Source organism: Labrus mixtus, chromosome 13 (assembly GCF_963584025.1).
Source record: "Labrus mixtus chromosome 13, fLabMix1.1, whole genome shotgun sequence".
Taxonomy (NCBI): Eukaryota; Metazoa; Chordata; class Actinopteri; order Labriformes; family Labridae; genus Labrus; species Labrus mixtus.
Genome location: NC_083624.1, coordinates 432,849 through 448,962, shown reverse-complemented (window position 1 = coordinate 448,962; position 16,114 = coordinate 432,849). Strand labels below are relative to the sequence as shown.

Sequence of the window (16,114 nt, the reverse complement as noted above, 5' to 3'; positions counted from 1 at the left end):
TATTATATTATATTATATTATATTATAAAGTACTGACTACTGAACTGTGGATATTATATTATATTATTATATTATATTATATTATATTATATTATAAAGTACTGACTACTGAACTGTGACTATTATATTATATTATATTATTATATAAAGTACTGACTACTGAACTGTGACTATTATATTATATTATATTATATTATATTATTATATAAAGTACTGACTACTGAACTGTGGATATTATATTATATTATATTATTATATAAAGTACTGACTACTGAACTGTGACTATTATATTATATTATATTATATTATTATATAAAGTACTGACTACTGAACTGTGGATATTATATTATATTATTATATTATTATATAAAGTACTGACTACTGAACTGTGGATATTCAGAAAGGGCCTCTGTCTTAGGGGGTGCGTTCAAACCTGAGCCATTTGGTCCGTTTCAAATGTCAAATAGGTTTGCAGAGCGTTGCTAACGTTAGCATAGCTAACCATACTAGCCTTCAGTCCACCTTGCAGGTTAACGTCCACATGCCTGTGTTAAGTGTGGTTACTCATCGCTCCGGTCGATATGCCAGTTTAACCTGACAGCGCAGACATAACTTAATCTCCATTTTATAGATCTAAATACTGACAAACTATGTTGTGCTTACAGGATGCCATTTTTGCATTCAGCATGAGGCCGAATGGCAGCAACTACTTACCGGAGCTAAAGCCCCAACATGTGGCGGGTGGCTACAGTACACAACATCTGACAGGCTTTGATCCGCTTAACTAAGTGCAGAGTGAAAGCAAAGTGAATCAAATGAAAAATACAACACAGTTACAACTTCACCCCTTAATCAAGTCCACCGGACTTCATCTGTGAAAGCATCCTTAAGAAGTATCGTGTTTCTGAAATGTACTTTTTAAGTTTCATTCAAACTTTCAAACTGATCCTGATTCAGAAGTCTTTTTTGTACTCATGTTTTCTGTTTGCATATTCTCTTTTGTAAGCAGGTCATATTAAGGTCCTAACTGTACACTCTAAACAGCCTGCAGGTAGAGATGACAAATCTGAGAGTGCACACATAATGCAGTCACATCTTACTTGTTAGTAATGTCAACAATACATAAATCATGATTGAAAGGGGAGAGTCAGCTGAGGTGGAGAGGTGACGCCTGGTGATGGAGATGGTGTGACAGCAAGGTCACATTTCTCTCACAGGGGGTTAGGGCACGCAGTATGAAAACATATTGAAATCCAGAGATATTAAAAATAGGGACGTGCAGTCAAGTCTGCGTATGCGCATCGGAGAACACAGAAAACATGACAGCTAATTTGTGGCTTATTTTGAGTTATTTTAGTCAGATAGATCCAGAACACTGCAGGATTTCTCCGTAATGAAGGCTGTCCAGATTGTGTGCCTGTGATTGTGCTCATGCATGAACTGTACTGTGCCATGCACACCTCTCCGAAGCGTGCTGGGGCCAAGGAAGTGTATCATGCTTGAGCACTGATCTGAGCACCACACTAGTCAAACAAGCTGGACTTTAGGGGTGAAGCGTGTTTGGGCACGATACGGATTGCCTAGTGTGAGTGTGCCCTTAATAACAAGAAAAAAAACAAAGAAAACTCTTTTAATGTACATTAAGCTTGGTTTCCTGCAATATTTCCGAAATGTACCATACCCACAGTTGACAAATGTTGGTATCAAGGGCTGAACTTTGAAACAAGGGAGCTTCTCTGTTAAGTACAAAACCTTGACCAGTATCATTTATCTCCAAAGGGTCCAAGATATGAGAGGGAAGACCAACCTCTGGCTTTATCCCAGCCCTGTTACAAAAGGCTCCATTCAGTGTCCGAGGTTAGTTGTGCAGGGCCAGTCTCTGGTCCCAGAAACAAGTGATTCAACCTCAACTGGTGCAGACTAAAGATCCCAAATCTGGTTCGCTTAAAAAATAGGGGTCTATCATATCGTATCACTCTCTTTCTGCTTCCAAGTGCACCAGAGTTCAGTTCGTTGTAGGTGAGAATGCCTACCGGGCCGCACAAGGGAAGGGGAACCAGTTCATTGTGGGTTGATTTTGGCCATCTGTAAACAATGTCAAATAGGTTTGCAGAGCGTTGCTAACAGAAAACTTCACCTCTGAGTCAACCGGACTTCATATGTGAAAGCGACCTAAGGGACAACTGAAAGTAAAACTTTCATAAAAACCATCATCAAACATCAGTGGTGAAGAGGAAAAAGCTTCATACTGGGACATTGTTATATTTTGCGTAACGGATGAATGAATTATAACCAAAACATTTTGTTTACGGCATGCAATGTTTAGTCGTTGGTCTCTTTAGACAAAGTTTCATCATAAAGTTTTGATATTTTCAATGTTTGTGCCTCTTCACGGTGGTTGCATCATGTGTTGACGTGCACAACGTGGGTGTTTTTCTTAACACCTCTGATTGGTGTAATCCCTCTTGCAATCATCAGTTCAAGAAGGTGTGAATCCTCGATGACTGTTTCACAACATAGTTATCAAAGGATGTTTGTTTTTGTTACGGGTGTCGCAAGAATCCGGTCCCGTGGGCTCCGGTCACCTGTGTGCAAAATGAAAGTGTGTAGGTGAGTGTGAAAGATGAAGAAACAACTTTATCTTGTTGGCAAAACCCAACTTTACTGACATCTCCTACTTTTCTCTTTGTTTAGTAAGAGCGAAATGGGTCAGTACTCTCTTCACTAAACCAAGGATTGCTTCCTTTTTCAAAAATTAAAAAAGTTAATAAGTTGAATCCGATCCATTTACTGTACAGCCTGACTTATTATTTCTTCATGAAACAAAAAAAATCATTCATTCTTGTCCATGTTTTATGTTTAACGTTCTCTTTACTGTGTTTGGAGAAAGAACCTCATGGGAAAAAAAAGTATTAAGAAATGTTGTTAATAAGACTTTCATTCAGATTCAAAGTGCTACAGAGTAAAAACAGAAGCATAAAAACAATGATGTATGAGCGAGCAGAATGAAGAGAAATTGAGGATTTTGGACCTTTAGAAAGATGACGTTTCATCTATTTTGTAGAAACACAAAACACAAACAAAACACTGAAAAGTTCCAACAAACAGGGGTGCAAACTCATCAGGGGTGAAAAAGGTGACATGGATCCAAACCCCCTAGGGAGGTCCGGGGACATGCCCCCCCTCGAAGATTTTCTTTTTTAAATATCAGCTTTAAAATGTGAATTTACAGACAATTTTAGCATTCAGACCGACTAAAGAAGCAGTGTAAACAATAAGAAAAACACAATTGCTTGTTGATATCTATGTTCTGTTTTAACTTTTTGATAACGCTTTCATTGAAACATGAAAAACCTGTGCTCCCAACCTTGAGTCCCTTTTTATAAATGGGATAAATTTGCAGAACAGGGCTTACCATGTTCCACTAAGGGGTGATGTGAAGGGCAGTCACTATGCAAGTAGCTCTCAGGGCAGAGTCTGAGAGAGCATTGTTTATGACCAACCAACCTTAGTTCCTTCAAACGAGACTGGACAACATTGAAAGCTGACTGCAGAAACTCAAAAGCTTGAGCAACAGATGCTGAGCAACAATAGACGATAATGTCATCAGCATAAAAGTGATACATGCCATTTGACAAATTTTCACACGTTATTGATAGAAATGAAAAATAAAATAGGTCCTATTATCGAACCTTGGGGCACCCCTTTTGAGATTTCTAAAAAGGAAGAGGTGGATCCTGCCATTTGCACGCATTGCGTTCTGTTTGATAGATAGTTGCCAAACCAGGAGGCTGCTTGCTTTGATAGACCAACTTGATGGAGGATTTTGATCAATAATCCGTGATCAACTGTATCGAAGGCCTTTGATAAATCGATAAAGAGAGCTACACAAAATTGCTTACAATCAATTGTTACAATAATGTCAGTTAAAACCTAAAGAGCAGCTGTAACAGTGCTATGTTTTTTTCTAAAACCTGACTGATACTTAGATAACACATTATTGGCATCCAAGAAATCCTTCAGTTGTTCACTAATGATTTTTTCAAATACTTTTGCCAAAATGCAAAGAATGGCTCAAAATTTTCAGGACCTGCTGATTTCCCGGAGTCCAGTTTCTGTAATGCTCTCCTCAGTGGTTGACATTGGCAATGAAAAGGATGAACAGTAAGTTGACTATCAACCTCAGATGCCAGTGATGCATTATCCTGATTTTTGTCGGATTTTAGCAAATGAGGGTGCAAGGAGTCAAATAAAAAGCCAGCTGAAATAAAATGTTCATTAAAACAATGTAGCATTGCTGATTTGTCAGTCAGGATGCAAAACTCTTTGACTAAGTGGGCCGGCACATCACTGGGTGACACATGGCCAGAAGAAGATTTTATGACTTTCCAAAATTTCTTTGGGTCATTAAGATTTTTTGTGGTTTCAGAGATGAAATACTCTGATTTGGCCCTCTTAATTAGGGTTGTACATTTATTACGAAGCTGGCGAAAGAGGAGCCAATCCACTGGGGTTTTGGATTTCCTTGCCCTGGCCCAGGCAACATCCCTATCTTTAAGTAGATTTCCAATTTCTTGATCTTGTGGGTTGTTTAATATTAGGACGAGTTGGAATATCAATCAGTTGAGACAAGTTTAGAGAGTCACAAACAGATCTGAGGCTGTCTGAAGCTGTGGACAGCCAATCACAACTTAGATCCCCAACCAAAAGTAGCTCACTGGAATTTAGTCCAGCAACATAGCTAGATAAGGACGACAAGGCTTCCAAACAGGCTGAAGGAGGTCTATAACAACCCAAAACTGAGATAGACTGGCCCTGAGAGAATTCAAGTTTCAGGCCAAGAAGTTCAAATTGCTTGCTGATGGTCACAGATGTTGGGATGGTAGCATGGAACTTAATTTTGACATAAATAGCAACACCACCACCTTTTCTGGGCCGATCACAACGAAAGACATTGTAACCTTTAATAAAAATATCTTTGTCTGAGACTGACTTACTAAGCCAGGTTTCAGACAATACAAGAATATCAGTATCAGTTGACTGTGTCCAAATTTTAATTAGGTGCAATTTTGGGACAAGGCTCCGAACATTAATAGGAATGATACCAAGGCCAGTTCTGGCTCTGAATTCATCAGGTGTAGCAATAGTATTCAGTGCAGGGCCTGGATTTGGTTTAACATTGCCTGAGAGTAAAAGTAGAATAGAATAAAACCTTTTTTCTTTGCATTTAGTGTTGGTACAGGACCATCACTATGATGCTTGAGAAGATCAATAAGTGAGATCTCTGACAGTGTGAAATAATTTTTTAAGACAGAGATACACATCAAACAAAGGTAGTTTGCATCTTTCAGAACAGGCAAACGGGGACACAAACATCAATTCACGAAAGAACCAGGTGAGGGTCATCACATTAGGCAGACCCGGAGACAATGGCCTGTATCCAGGTGCATTGGCATGTATTTGGAATATATTTGAATCCAATAGCGAGAACAAAGTGAACAGGGCAAGAAGTAGCTTCATTGTAACAGCCTAAAAGTCAGAGCGGCCAGGAGTTCAAAAGTGCGAAATGTTCGGGAGTCGACAACAGAGAAAGACGAGTGGTAGAGTCACCTGCGATAGCATGCCAGATAGCGTTGTTCACGCGGGTTCACGCTGCCTGGACGAGGGATAGCAGCCAGCGCGCAGCAGAACGGTGTAGAGGATCCAGCGGATAGCAGCTAATCAGCTAACCAACTGCTAGCTCCATAAACAGCAAACTCGCGTAGTCTGGAGTCGTCAACAGCAGGAGGATAGCAGCAGGACCGCAGCAGAGACCAGTTTGGAAACCCGGTCATCCAGCGAGGCAGCCGAGAGACCGGCAGCCAGCGGCCAACCAACTGCCCGCAGCCCGGTAGCCAGGGACAAAAGACCCACGTAGCCTGGAGGGCAGATCGGCTAGCAGCCAGAAGCTTACCAGCCAACCAACTGCCAGCAGCTCAGCAATCCCGCGGACAGCCAACCCACGAAGCCGGGAGAACCAGGTGTCTAGGCGCCCAGACAGCAGACCCACCGAAAACAGGAGACCCAGCAGACCCCAGCCCGCAACCAACAGCCAACTGACAGCTCGCCGCAGGCGGACCCTGCAGAGGCACTCCCGCAGGGGATCCAAGGTGGAATATCGCCAGCAACCAGGTTATCCACTCTCCAACAGGCGCACTATATAGGCAGGGAATCCAGCTGAATAGCAGGGATTGTACACGTCTGCACGGCTCAGCCAGTTAGTTTGTGAACTGGTGGAGGTGAGAGGCCAGCAGTCGCAAAAAATGATACACAATGATATTTTGTCGATTTGATTAGTTGCTGTTCATAGAGGTGACAGGAGGTATGTGTTCCATACGCAAGCTAAAACTTGAGCAGTAAAAGTCGGTAAAATACACATACAAAGACACCAGAATCAGAAGGCAAACAAATGCACAGATGTGTGCGTGGCCATCTTGGATTGGTGCACACACACACTTCAGTTCACCGCTGATTTTCATTAAGTTTATATTCCCTCTGGCCTACCTTATTACATTTGTTGATCAGCTGTCACTTTAATGTTGCCTGAGATAATAATGAACCAGAAAGCTGTATGAAGTTACCTTCAAGCTAGCACACATTTCTCTCAACATCTTTACCTATGGCTACCAAACAGTAAATATGATCAGACAGGATGTTTGCTTGCGGTCGGCGCGAGAATGGTCCGCGGAGGGAGGGTCAGAGCGCCCAGCCGAGCACCTCCAATATTTTTGTAACAATGCGGACGAGTTTGTGCCGACCGCGTTGCAATGATTGACTGCAGGGCCCGGAAGTACTTTCTTCACGCCGTGTTGAGCAATCAGACTGCTCTGACCGCAATCAGTATGAAACGACTTAACGTTCGCAGGACCGTGCTCGCCGGCCGCAAGAAGAATGACAGCTCGCATCGCAGATTTACCACCCCCCCTCCCTCCAAATATTTTTAGTGCAGATCTAAATGAATCACACAAATTACCTATTTGGGATCCAAAACGGCAAATTTCGCCAAAAGGTAACAAGTTTGCACCCCTGAAGAAAAGACCATGCCTCAGATGCAGCAGAAGCCGTCCCACGAGACCTGACTGTCGGCAGCAGCCGCCTTTTGCTATATTGCGGCTCGTAGAGATAGCCACGAACATCCGATTTGAGCTCAAGACCTTCCAAATCCGCTTCATCCATATAAGTTTGAAGTTGAAAATACTTCTAGCATACCTTCGTTCTTATCAACTTTATCCACAGAGCCTGTTACTATAGCTACCAAGCAAGATGGCGGACATTGAGTTTCGATTCTGGGAGTGAGGTGATCTGTAATAGGTCTGTAGTTTCAATGGGTGAAGCTACAGCAGCAGAAAAGCAGAAGGGGAGGGAAGAAAGGTGGTGCAAGCAGGAAGAGTAAAGCTAACTTAAGTTTAGATCAGAAACAGCTACGGTCATAAAGCTGCAGGAAGTCTGCAGCTTCTCTTCTCTCCTGTGATGGAGACCTTGGAGATAACTGAACCATGCTTTCCACAACTCCTCAACACCTCCTGTAGACGGGCAATTCGTCCTCACTTTGAGGTCATGCTGACTTATATTCTGCTGTCCTTCATCTCTCTGGTCACTGCAGCTCTAAACCTGCTGGTCATCATCTCAATCTCCCACTTCAAGTAGAACAATATTTCATGTATTCATGGAACTGTTAGACAATAAAAATAATAATTGTGTGAAATTTAAGAGTGAGGAACACTCTCTTTTTTGTATTATGTTTTTTCCACTTTAATCTTTGCTGATCAGTTTTTTCTGAATACTAGACACTGCAAATAATAATGATCATTTTGCTGCTTTCCTCCCCAGGCAACTTCATACTCCTACCAACTTCCTCCTCCTCTCTCTGGCTATCTCAGATTTCTTCATTGGCCTCCTCATGATATTTCAAATTATGCTCATCGATGGCTGCTGGTTGCTTGGTGACCTCATATGTACTCTGTATCAGTATATAGCATATATTGTTGTATCTGCTTCCGTAGGAACCATGGTACTCATATCTATTGATCGCTATGTGGCTATTTGTCATCCTCTTCATTACCCCAGGAAAGTCACTCTAAAAAGAGTTCAAGTCTGTGTCTGTCTGTGTTGGATCTGTTCTGTGATCTTTCAGAGTCTGGTTTTGAAGGATATCCTGGAACAGCCAGGCAGGTATCATTCCTGTGTTGGAGAGTGTATATTTTTTATTAACTACATTGCAGGAATTGCAGATCTCATTTTTACATTTATTCTTCCCATCACTGTTATTGTTGTTTTGTACTTGAGAGTATTTGTGGTGGCTGTGTCTCAGGCTCGGGCAATACGCTCTCACGTTGAAGCTGTCACACTGCAGCAATCAACAAGATTAACTGCCAAAAGATCTGAAATGAAAGCAGCCAGGACTCTTGGTATTGTCGTGATTGTCTTTCTGATATGTCTCTGCCCATATTACTGTGTCGCTCTAACAGGCCAAGATAACCTGCTCAATGCATCATCTGCTACTTTTGTTCTATGTTTGGCATATTTTAACTCCTGTCTTAACCCTGTGATCTATGCCTTTTTTTACCCTTGGTTTAGAAAATCAATAAGACTCATTGTCACACTGAAGATACTGCAGCCTAACTCGTGTAATGCTCAAGTCCTGTAGAGGACAATAAGTCAAGTAAATCAAACTTCGAATTTTAGATACCAAACATTTATTTTCTGCATTGTGCTTCAATTTAATTCATCAATGTGTGTCCTCTTCACACTGTGATATAATATGAATCCAGTCTTGTGTTCCATACCCCTCCATACTTTCTCTAGCTGTATAAAAGCATTTTATGTATATTTCATAAGTAGTTTTGAATGACATTATGGTATTTTAATGAGATCAAATATGTGACACATGGTCATGCAGTAAAGAATTTACCTTATTTTTGTTTAGCTGGAATCTTGATTTTGATAAATAGAGGGGCCCGTTCAGCCTTATTAGTCAAGGTCTGGATGTTGGAATACTTTTGGGATGCTATGGAGAAGTAAAAACATTGCTTGGCTGGGGATGTTTTAAGTGGTGGAGGAGAACTCCTGACCAAAACTTTTAATAAATAGGCTGTAAAAAATAACACTTTGAGGAGCACCTGACTTCGCTGATACAGTTTTCCAGTCTCAGATGTAGGACTGGGAGATTGCTTAAGGTACCGAAGACTTGGATGGTGGTGTTAATTTTTTAAAAGTTAGCCTGTTTGATGCAATACCCAACTCATTTCTAAACATAAAAAGTCACTGTGTCCAATCCTCAGAACATTATAACTTCTCAGTCTGAGTGGCTTTAATTTTTGATTCTCTACTGCAGAGTTGTGATAATCTGCTGCCAAAGACACAGGATTTCCTGTTATGACGCTTTCTTAATAAAAGCATTCCAACATCATTCTAAAAGGAGAATTTTACTGTGATTTGTTTTGTATAATTTGTATATTGTCTGTTGCTTTACCTTGTCTTTAATCTGCTGGTAGTATATTTTTTATATTTTATTTTATTTTTATCTCGTACATTGCTGCTGGGCTGTTTGTCACCAACATAACTCGTTGTATTGCATCCAATGAAAATAAAGTGTCTTATGTCTGATGTCTTAAAATTATATGTGTATCATTAAATTAACTGAGCTCTAGCGGAGCTGCTTTTAGCTGAGATTTGCAACAACACTGAAGACAGTAACAGTTTTTAAAGCCACTCTTTTGTCCACTAGTCAGAGCTACAGTCTGTTTCTTTTTATAAACTTTGACTTAAGACAAGTAAATCATTGGTCTAAACACATGTTCAGCATGTAGACTTGTGATGCAAATCCGTGCTGTGTTGGGGTACAGTAATCATTAGTCTATGATACTTTTATTTACCTCTAACTGTTGCCAGTACTATGTTTTTTTCTAAAACCTGACTGATACTTAGATAACACATTATTGGCATCCAAAAAATCCTTCAGTTGTTCACTAATGATTTTTTCAAATACTTTTGCCAAAATGCAAAGAACGGCTCAAGTTTATCAGGACCTGCTGATTTCCCGGAGTCCAGTTTCTGTAATGCTCTCCTCAGTGGTTGACACTGGCAATGAAAAGGATGAACAGTAAGTTGACTATCAACCTCAGATGCCAGTGACGCATTATCCTGATTTTTGTCGGATTTTAGCAAATGAGGGTGCAAGGAGTCAAATAAAAAGCCAGCTGAAATAAAATGTTCATTAAAACAATGTAGCATTGCTGATTTGTCAGTCAGGATGCAAAACTCTTTGACTAAGTGGGCCGGCACATCACTGGGTGACACATGGCCAGAAGAAGATTTTATGACTTTCCAAAATTTCTTTGGGTCATTAAGGTTTTTTGTGGTTCAGAGATGAAATACTCTGATTTGGCCCTCTTAATTAGGGTTGTACATTTATTACGAAGCTGGCGAAAGAGGAGCCAATCCACTGGGGTTTTGGATTTCCTTGCCCTGGCCCAGGCAACATCCCTATCTTTAAGTAGATTTCCAATTTCTGTTGAAAACCAGGGGTTGTTTTGCCCTTTAACCCTGAATTTGCGAAACGGGGCATATTTGTCTGTTAAAAACAGAAATCCGTCATAAAAATACTTCCAGGCTAGCTCTACATTGTCAAAGAGAGAAACTCTGGTCCAATCAAAACAAGCCAAATAATGTAGAAAAGCTTGCTCGTAAAAGTTTTAAAAATCTCTTTGAAGAAGCCGAGGCTTGGTTTTGGGAAGTTTGGCATTTCAAACTGTTGCAATGGCACAATGATCACTTAAATGATTTGCAAAACCCCCTATATCAGTATACTTATGAGGGGCATTTGTCAAAATGAAGTCCAGTAGGGTTGATCTTGTGGGTTGTTTAATATTAGGACGAGTTGGAATATCAATCAGTTGAGACAAGTTTAGAGAGTCACAAACAGATCTGAGGCTGTCTGAAGCTGTGGACAGCCAATCACAACTTAGATCCCCAACCAAAAGTAGCTCACTGGAATTTAGTCCAGCAACATAGCTAGATAAGGACGACAAGGCTTCCAAACAGGCTGAAGGAGGTCTATAACAACCCAAAACTGAGATAGACTGGCCCTGAGAGAATTCAAGTTTCAGGCTTCTGTGTTGTTTATTTTGACTTTTTTTGTGTGTGGATTTATTCACATGCAGACTTGAAAAGTTATTGTGTTTCTGCTTTACTTTAGCCCTCCATACTTTCTCTAGCTGTATAAAAGCATTTTATGTATATGTCATAAGTAGTTTTGAATGACATTATGGGATTGAAATGAGATCAAATATGTGACACATGGTCATGCAGTAAAGAATTTACCTTATTTTTGTTTAGCTGGAATCTTGATTTTGATAAATAGAGGGGCCCGTTCAGCCTTATTAGTCCAGGTCTGGATGTTGGAATACTTTTGGGATGCTACGGAGAAGTAAAAACATTGCTTGGCTGGGGATGTTTTAAGTGGTGGAGGAGAACTCCTGACCAAAACTTTTAATAAATAGGCTGTAAAAAATAACACTTTGAGGAGCACCTGACTTCGCTGATACAGTTTTCCAGTCTCAGATGTAGGACTGGGAGATTGCTTAAGGTACCGAAGACTTGGATGGTGGTGTTAATTTTTTAAAAGTTAGCCTGTTTGATGCAATACCCAACTCATTTCTAAACATAAAAAGTCACTGTGTCCAATCCTCAGAACATTATAACTTCTCAGTCTGAGTGGCTTTAATTTTTGATTCTCTACTGCAGAGTTGTGATAATCTGCTGCCAAAGACACAGGATTTCCTGTTATGACGCTTTCTTAATAAAAGCATTCCAACATCATTCTAAAAGGAGAATTTTACTGTGATTTGTTTTGTATAATTTGTATATTGTCTGTTGCTTTACCTTGTCTTTAATCTGCTGGTAGTATATTTTTTATATTTTATTTTATTTTTATCTCGTACATTGCTGCTGGGCTGTTTGTCACCAACATAACTCGTTGTATTGCATCCAATGAAAATAAAGTGTCTTATGTCTGATGTCTTAAAATTATATGTGTATCATTAAATTAACTGAGCTCTAGCGGAGCTGCTTTTAGCTGAGATTTGCAACAACACTGAAGAGAGTAACAGTTTTTAAAGCCACTCTTTTGTCCACTAGTCAGAGCTACAGTCTGTTTCTTTTTATAAACTTTGACTTAAGACAAGTAAATCATTGGTCTAAACACATGTTCAGCATGTAGACTTGTGATGCAAATCCGTGCTGTGTTGGGGTACAGTAATCATTAGTCTATGATACTTTTATTTACCTCTAACTGTTGCCAGTAGGTTGAGAAATCTGTATGGCCTTGTGTGTGCACTAAAACCAAACGCCCCTGTTTAAACCGGTGATGATGGTATCGTAAAAACCCATGTCGTGTCAGAAAATAATACTGGTGGTATTGATAGTGGTGGTTTACTACCCACCTCTAGTTACTAACCATTTGCCTATTTGCTATGTGGCTATTATGTAGCTGATGAAGACAGGCATACAGACATGGCAGAAATGATTAAACATTTTGTGACAAAAGGTGGATATACAATTGCATCATTAGTTGTGTGTATTGTTACTTCCCTAGAAGTGACTGAGGTTCCTGCTAGGGGTGTAACAATCCATTCTATCTGGGGCAATACATGGTTTGGTTGAGCAATGATTCAAACAAATCTACTGAAAGTCAAAACATCGATCTAGATCTTCATCCCTCCAGTGAACTCTGGGTCTACCCCGGGGTCTCCTCCCAGTTGAGCGTGCCTGGAAAACCTCCAAAGGGATGTGTCCAGGAGGCATCCTAATCAGATTCCCGAACCACCTATCTGACTCCTTTCGATGCGAAGGAGTAGTGGCTCTACTCCGAGGTCCTCTCAAATGTCTGATCTCAACCTTTCTCCAAAGCTGAACCCAGCTACCTTCCAGAGGAAACTAATTTCCAAGGGACATGGTCATGAGTCTTCTCCAAGTCCACAAAACACATGTAGATTGGATGAGCAAATTCCCATGCCCCCCCAAGAAGCCCTACATGGGTAAAGAGCTGGTCCACTGTCCCACAGCCAGGACTGAATCCACATTGTTCCTCCTGTATCTGAGGTTAGACCACGGGTCGTAGCCTCCTTTTCAGCACCCTAGAGTAAAGATTCACCAGAAGGCTGAGAAATGTGATACCCCGATAATTGGAGCACACCCTCTTGTCGCCCTTTTTAAAATGGGAACCACCACACTGATCTTCCACTCCACAGGCACTGTCCCAGACTTCCACGCTACATTGAAGAGGTGTGTTAGCCAAGAAAGCCCAACAATGTCCAGAGCCTTTAGCATCTCGGGGCGAATCTCATTCACACCTGGCGCCTTGCCACTGAGGAGCTTTTCAACTGCCTCGGTGACCTCTGCCAAGGTTAGTGGTACGGCTTTCCCTTGATCTTCAGACTGCCTCCTCTTCAGAGGACGGGCTGTGTGGGTTCAAGAGTTCTTCAAAGTATTCCTTCCGATGTCCAACGATGTCCCCATCCTGAGTCTTCTAACAGTTTGGCAGAACTTTCTTGAGCCTAAACACAAATAAAACAAGTACTTCTCCATAGCTTCCCAAAAGTATTACATCATCCAAGGTATTCAATTTGAAGTTGACCAGGTAAAGTCATCCATTACCTGCCAGCTGCCTCTGGAGACAGAAGAGGTTCATTCAATGCCATTGTCTATCAGCATATTTCTTGTTGTCCACCACGATAGGCCCCAATGGCCTCCTTGCCACAACTCCAAGCAGCTATTTAGAAAATGGAGGATGGGAACAACATACTATCCAAGGAAGGCAGATCAATTCAGGAGGGCAGCCAGGAGTTTTTAGCCAATGGGGATCGGCGGCAGGTATGGGCCAGGTCCATGACGGGGACACAGGATTTGGCAGAGCCTCTGATGAGGAAGCAGGAATAAGCAGGGCATCGGATGGGAACAAAGGATTGGGCAGGGCCTCCTGCAGGGCCAGTTCAGTTCATTCTATCCGGTTATGGAAAAACAAAGAGTGGGATCCAAATCAGAGAACAAAAAAATATTTATTTTAACAAAAGGCAAAAAAGGCAAACAAAAACATACTTTGTTTCTAATGCATACAAAGTCCAAAAAGTCCAACAAAATCTGTCTTATTGCCATAGGAAGACATACACATAGACAACAGGTATCCTCATCATTAAGAAAGGCAAGCAAAGAATGCATACAAACCATTGATTCCCATAGAGAGAACAAGAGCAATAGAGACAGGGCGGGCGGGGAAGATAGAAATAGTGACTTCAATAAGAAGCTTCAGTCAAGAAGCTGCCAGAGCTGCTTCTCTTCTCTCCTGTGATGGAGACCTTGGAGATAACTGAACCATGCTTTCCACAACTCCTCAACACCTCCTGTAGACGGGCAATTCGTCCTCACTTTGAGGTCATGCTGACTTACATTCTGCTGTCCTTCATCTCTCTGGTCACTGCAGCTCTAAACCTGCTGGTCATCATCTCTATCTCCCACTTCAAGTAGAACAATATTTCATACATCATGGAACTGTTAGATAGTAAACAAAATGTTTTTTTTATGTTTAAGAGTGAGGAACAGCGTAATTCTAAATATTATGTTTTTTCCACTTTAATCTTTGCTGATCAGTTTTTTCTGAATACTAGACACTGCAAATAATAATGATCATTTTGCTGCTTTCCTCCCCAGGCAACTTCATACTCCTACCAACTTCCTCCTCCTCTCTCTGGCTATCTCAGATTTCTTTGTGGGCCTCGTCATGATATTTCAAATTATGCTCATCGATGGCTGCTGGTTGCTTGGTGACCTCATATGTACTCTGTATCAGTATATAGCATATATTGTTACTTCTTCCTCAGTTGGAACCATGGTACTCATATCTATTGATCGCTATGTGGCTATTTGTCATCCTCTTCATTACCCCAGGAAAGTCACTCTAAAAAGAGTTCAAGTCTGTGTCTGTCTGTGTTGGATCTGTTCTGTGATCTTTCAGAGTCTGGTTTTGAAGGATGTCCTGGAACAGCAAGGCAGGTATCATTCCTGTGTTGGAGAGTGTGTAATATTTGTCAACTACATTGCAGGAATTGCAGATCTTATTTTAACATTTATTCTTTCCATCACTGTTATTGTTGTTTTGTACTTGAGAGTATTTGTGGTGGCTGTGTCTCAGGCTCGGGCAATACGCTCTCATGTTGAAGCTGTCACACTGCAGCATTCATTGAAAATTACTGCGCTAAAATCTGAGCTAAAAGCAGCCAGGACTCTTGGTATTGTCGTGATTGTCTTTCTGATATGTCTCTGCCCATATTACTGTGTCGCTCTAACAGGCCAAGATAACCTGCTCAATGCATCATCTGCTACTTTTGTTATATGCTTGGTATATTTTAACTCCTGTCTTAACCCTGTGATCTATGCCTTTTTTTACCCTTGGTTTAGAAAATCAATAAGACTCATTGTCACACTGAAGATGCTGCAGCCTAACTCATGTAATGCTCAAGTCCTGTAGAGGACAATAAGTCAAGTAAATCTAACTTCGAATTTTAGATACCAAACATTTATTTTCTGCATTGTGCTTCAATTTAATTCATCAATGTGTGTCCTCTTCGCACTGTGATATAATATGAATCCAGTCTTGTGTTCTGTGTTGCTTATTTTGACTTTTTTTGTGTGTGGATTTATACACATGCAGACTTGAATAGTTATTGTGTTTCTGCTTTACTTTAGCCCTCCATACTTTCTCTAGCTGTAAAAAAGCATTTTATGTATATTTCATAAGTAGTTTTGAATGACATTATGGGATTGTAATGAGATCAAATATGTGACATATGGTCATGCAGTAAAGAATTTACCTTATTTTTGTTTTACTGGAATCTTGATTTTGATAAATAGAGGGGTTGGGACAAAACGGCCTAATGAGAGAGAGAGAAAGAGAGCTGCTGTCCTGCTTAGATTACTTTATGTTTGGAATCTCAAATTCAAAATGGTGAACTAAACATGCATAGTATGTGGTTTTAAGGTAATCATGGGCCATCGATGTTTAATGATAATGAAAAACATT

At 40.6% G+C, this 16,114-nt stretch overlaps 2 protein-coding genes across 2 annotated transcripts; both read left to right on the top strand.

The window, feature by feature from the left end:
- The first annotated feature begins 7,509 nt into the window (after positions 1-7,509).
- Positions 7,510-9,060, top strand: LOC132986570 (trace amine-associated receptor 13c-like). Its single transcript, XM_061053025.1, has 2 exons — positions 7,510-7,682; positions 7,870-9,060. Exons 1-2 carry the CDS (start codon positions 7,510-7,512, stop codon positions 8,684-8,686), a joined length of 990 nt encoding a protein of 329 aa, XP_060909008.1. The 3' UTR covers positions 8,687-9,060.
- Positions 9,061-13,255: 4,195 nt separating this feature from the next.
- Positions 13,256-16,114, top strand: LOC132987527 (trace amine-associated receptor 13c-like). The gene is made up of 2 exons (XM_061054642.1): positions 13,256-13,451; positions 14,703-16,114. Exons 1-2 carry the CDS (start codon positions 13,256-13,258, stop codon positions 15,560-15,562), a joined length of 1,056 nt encoding a protein of 351 aa, XP_060910625.1. The 3' UTR covers positions 15,563-16,114.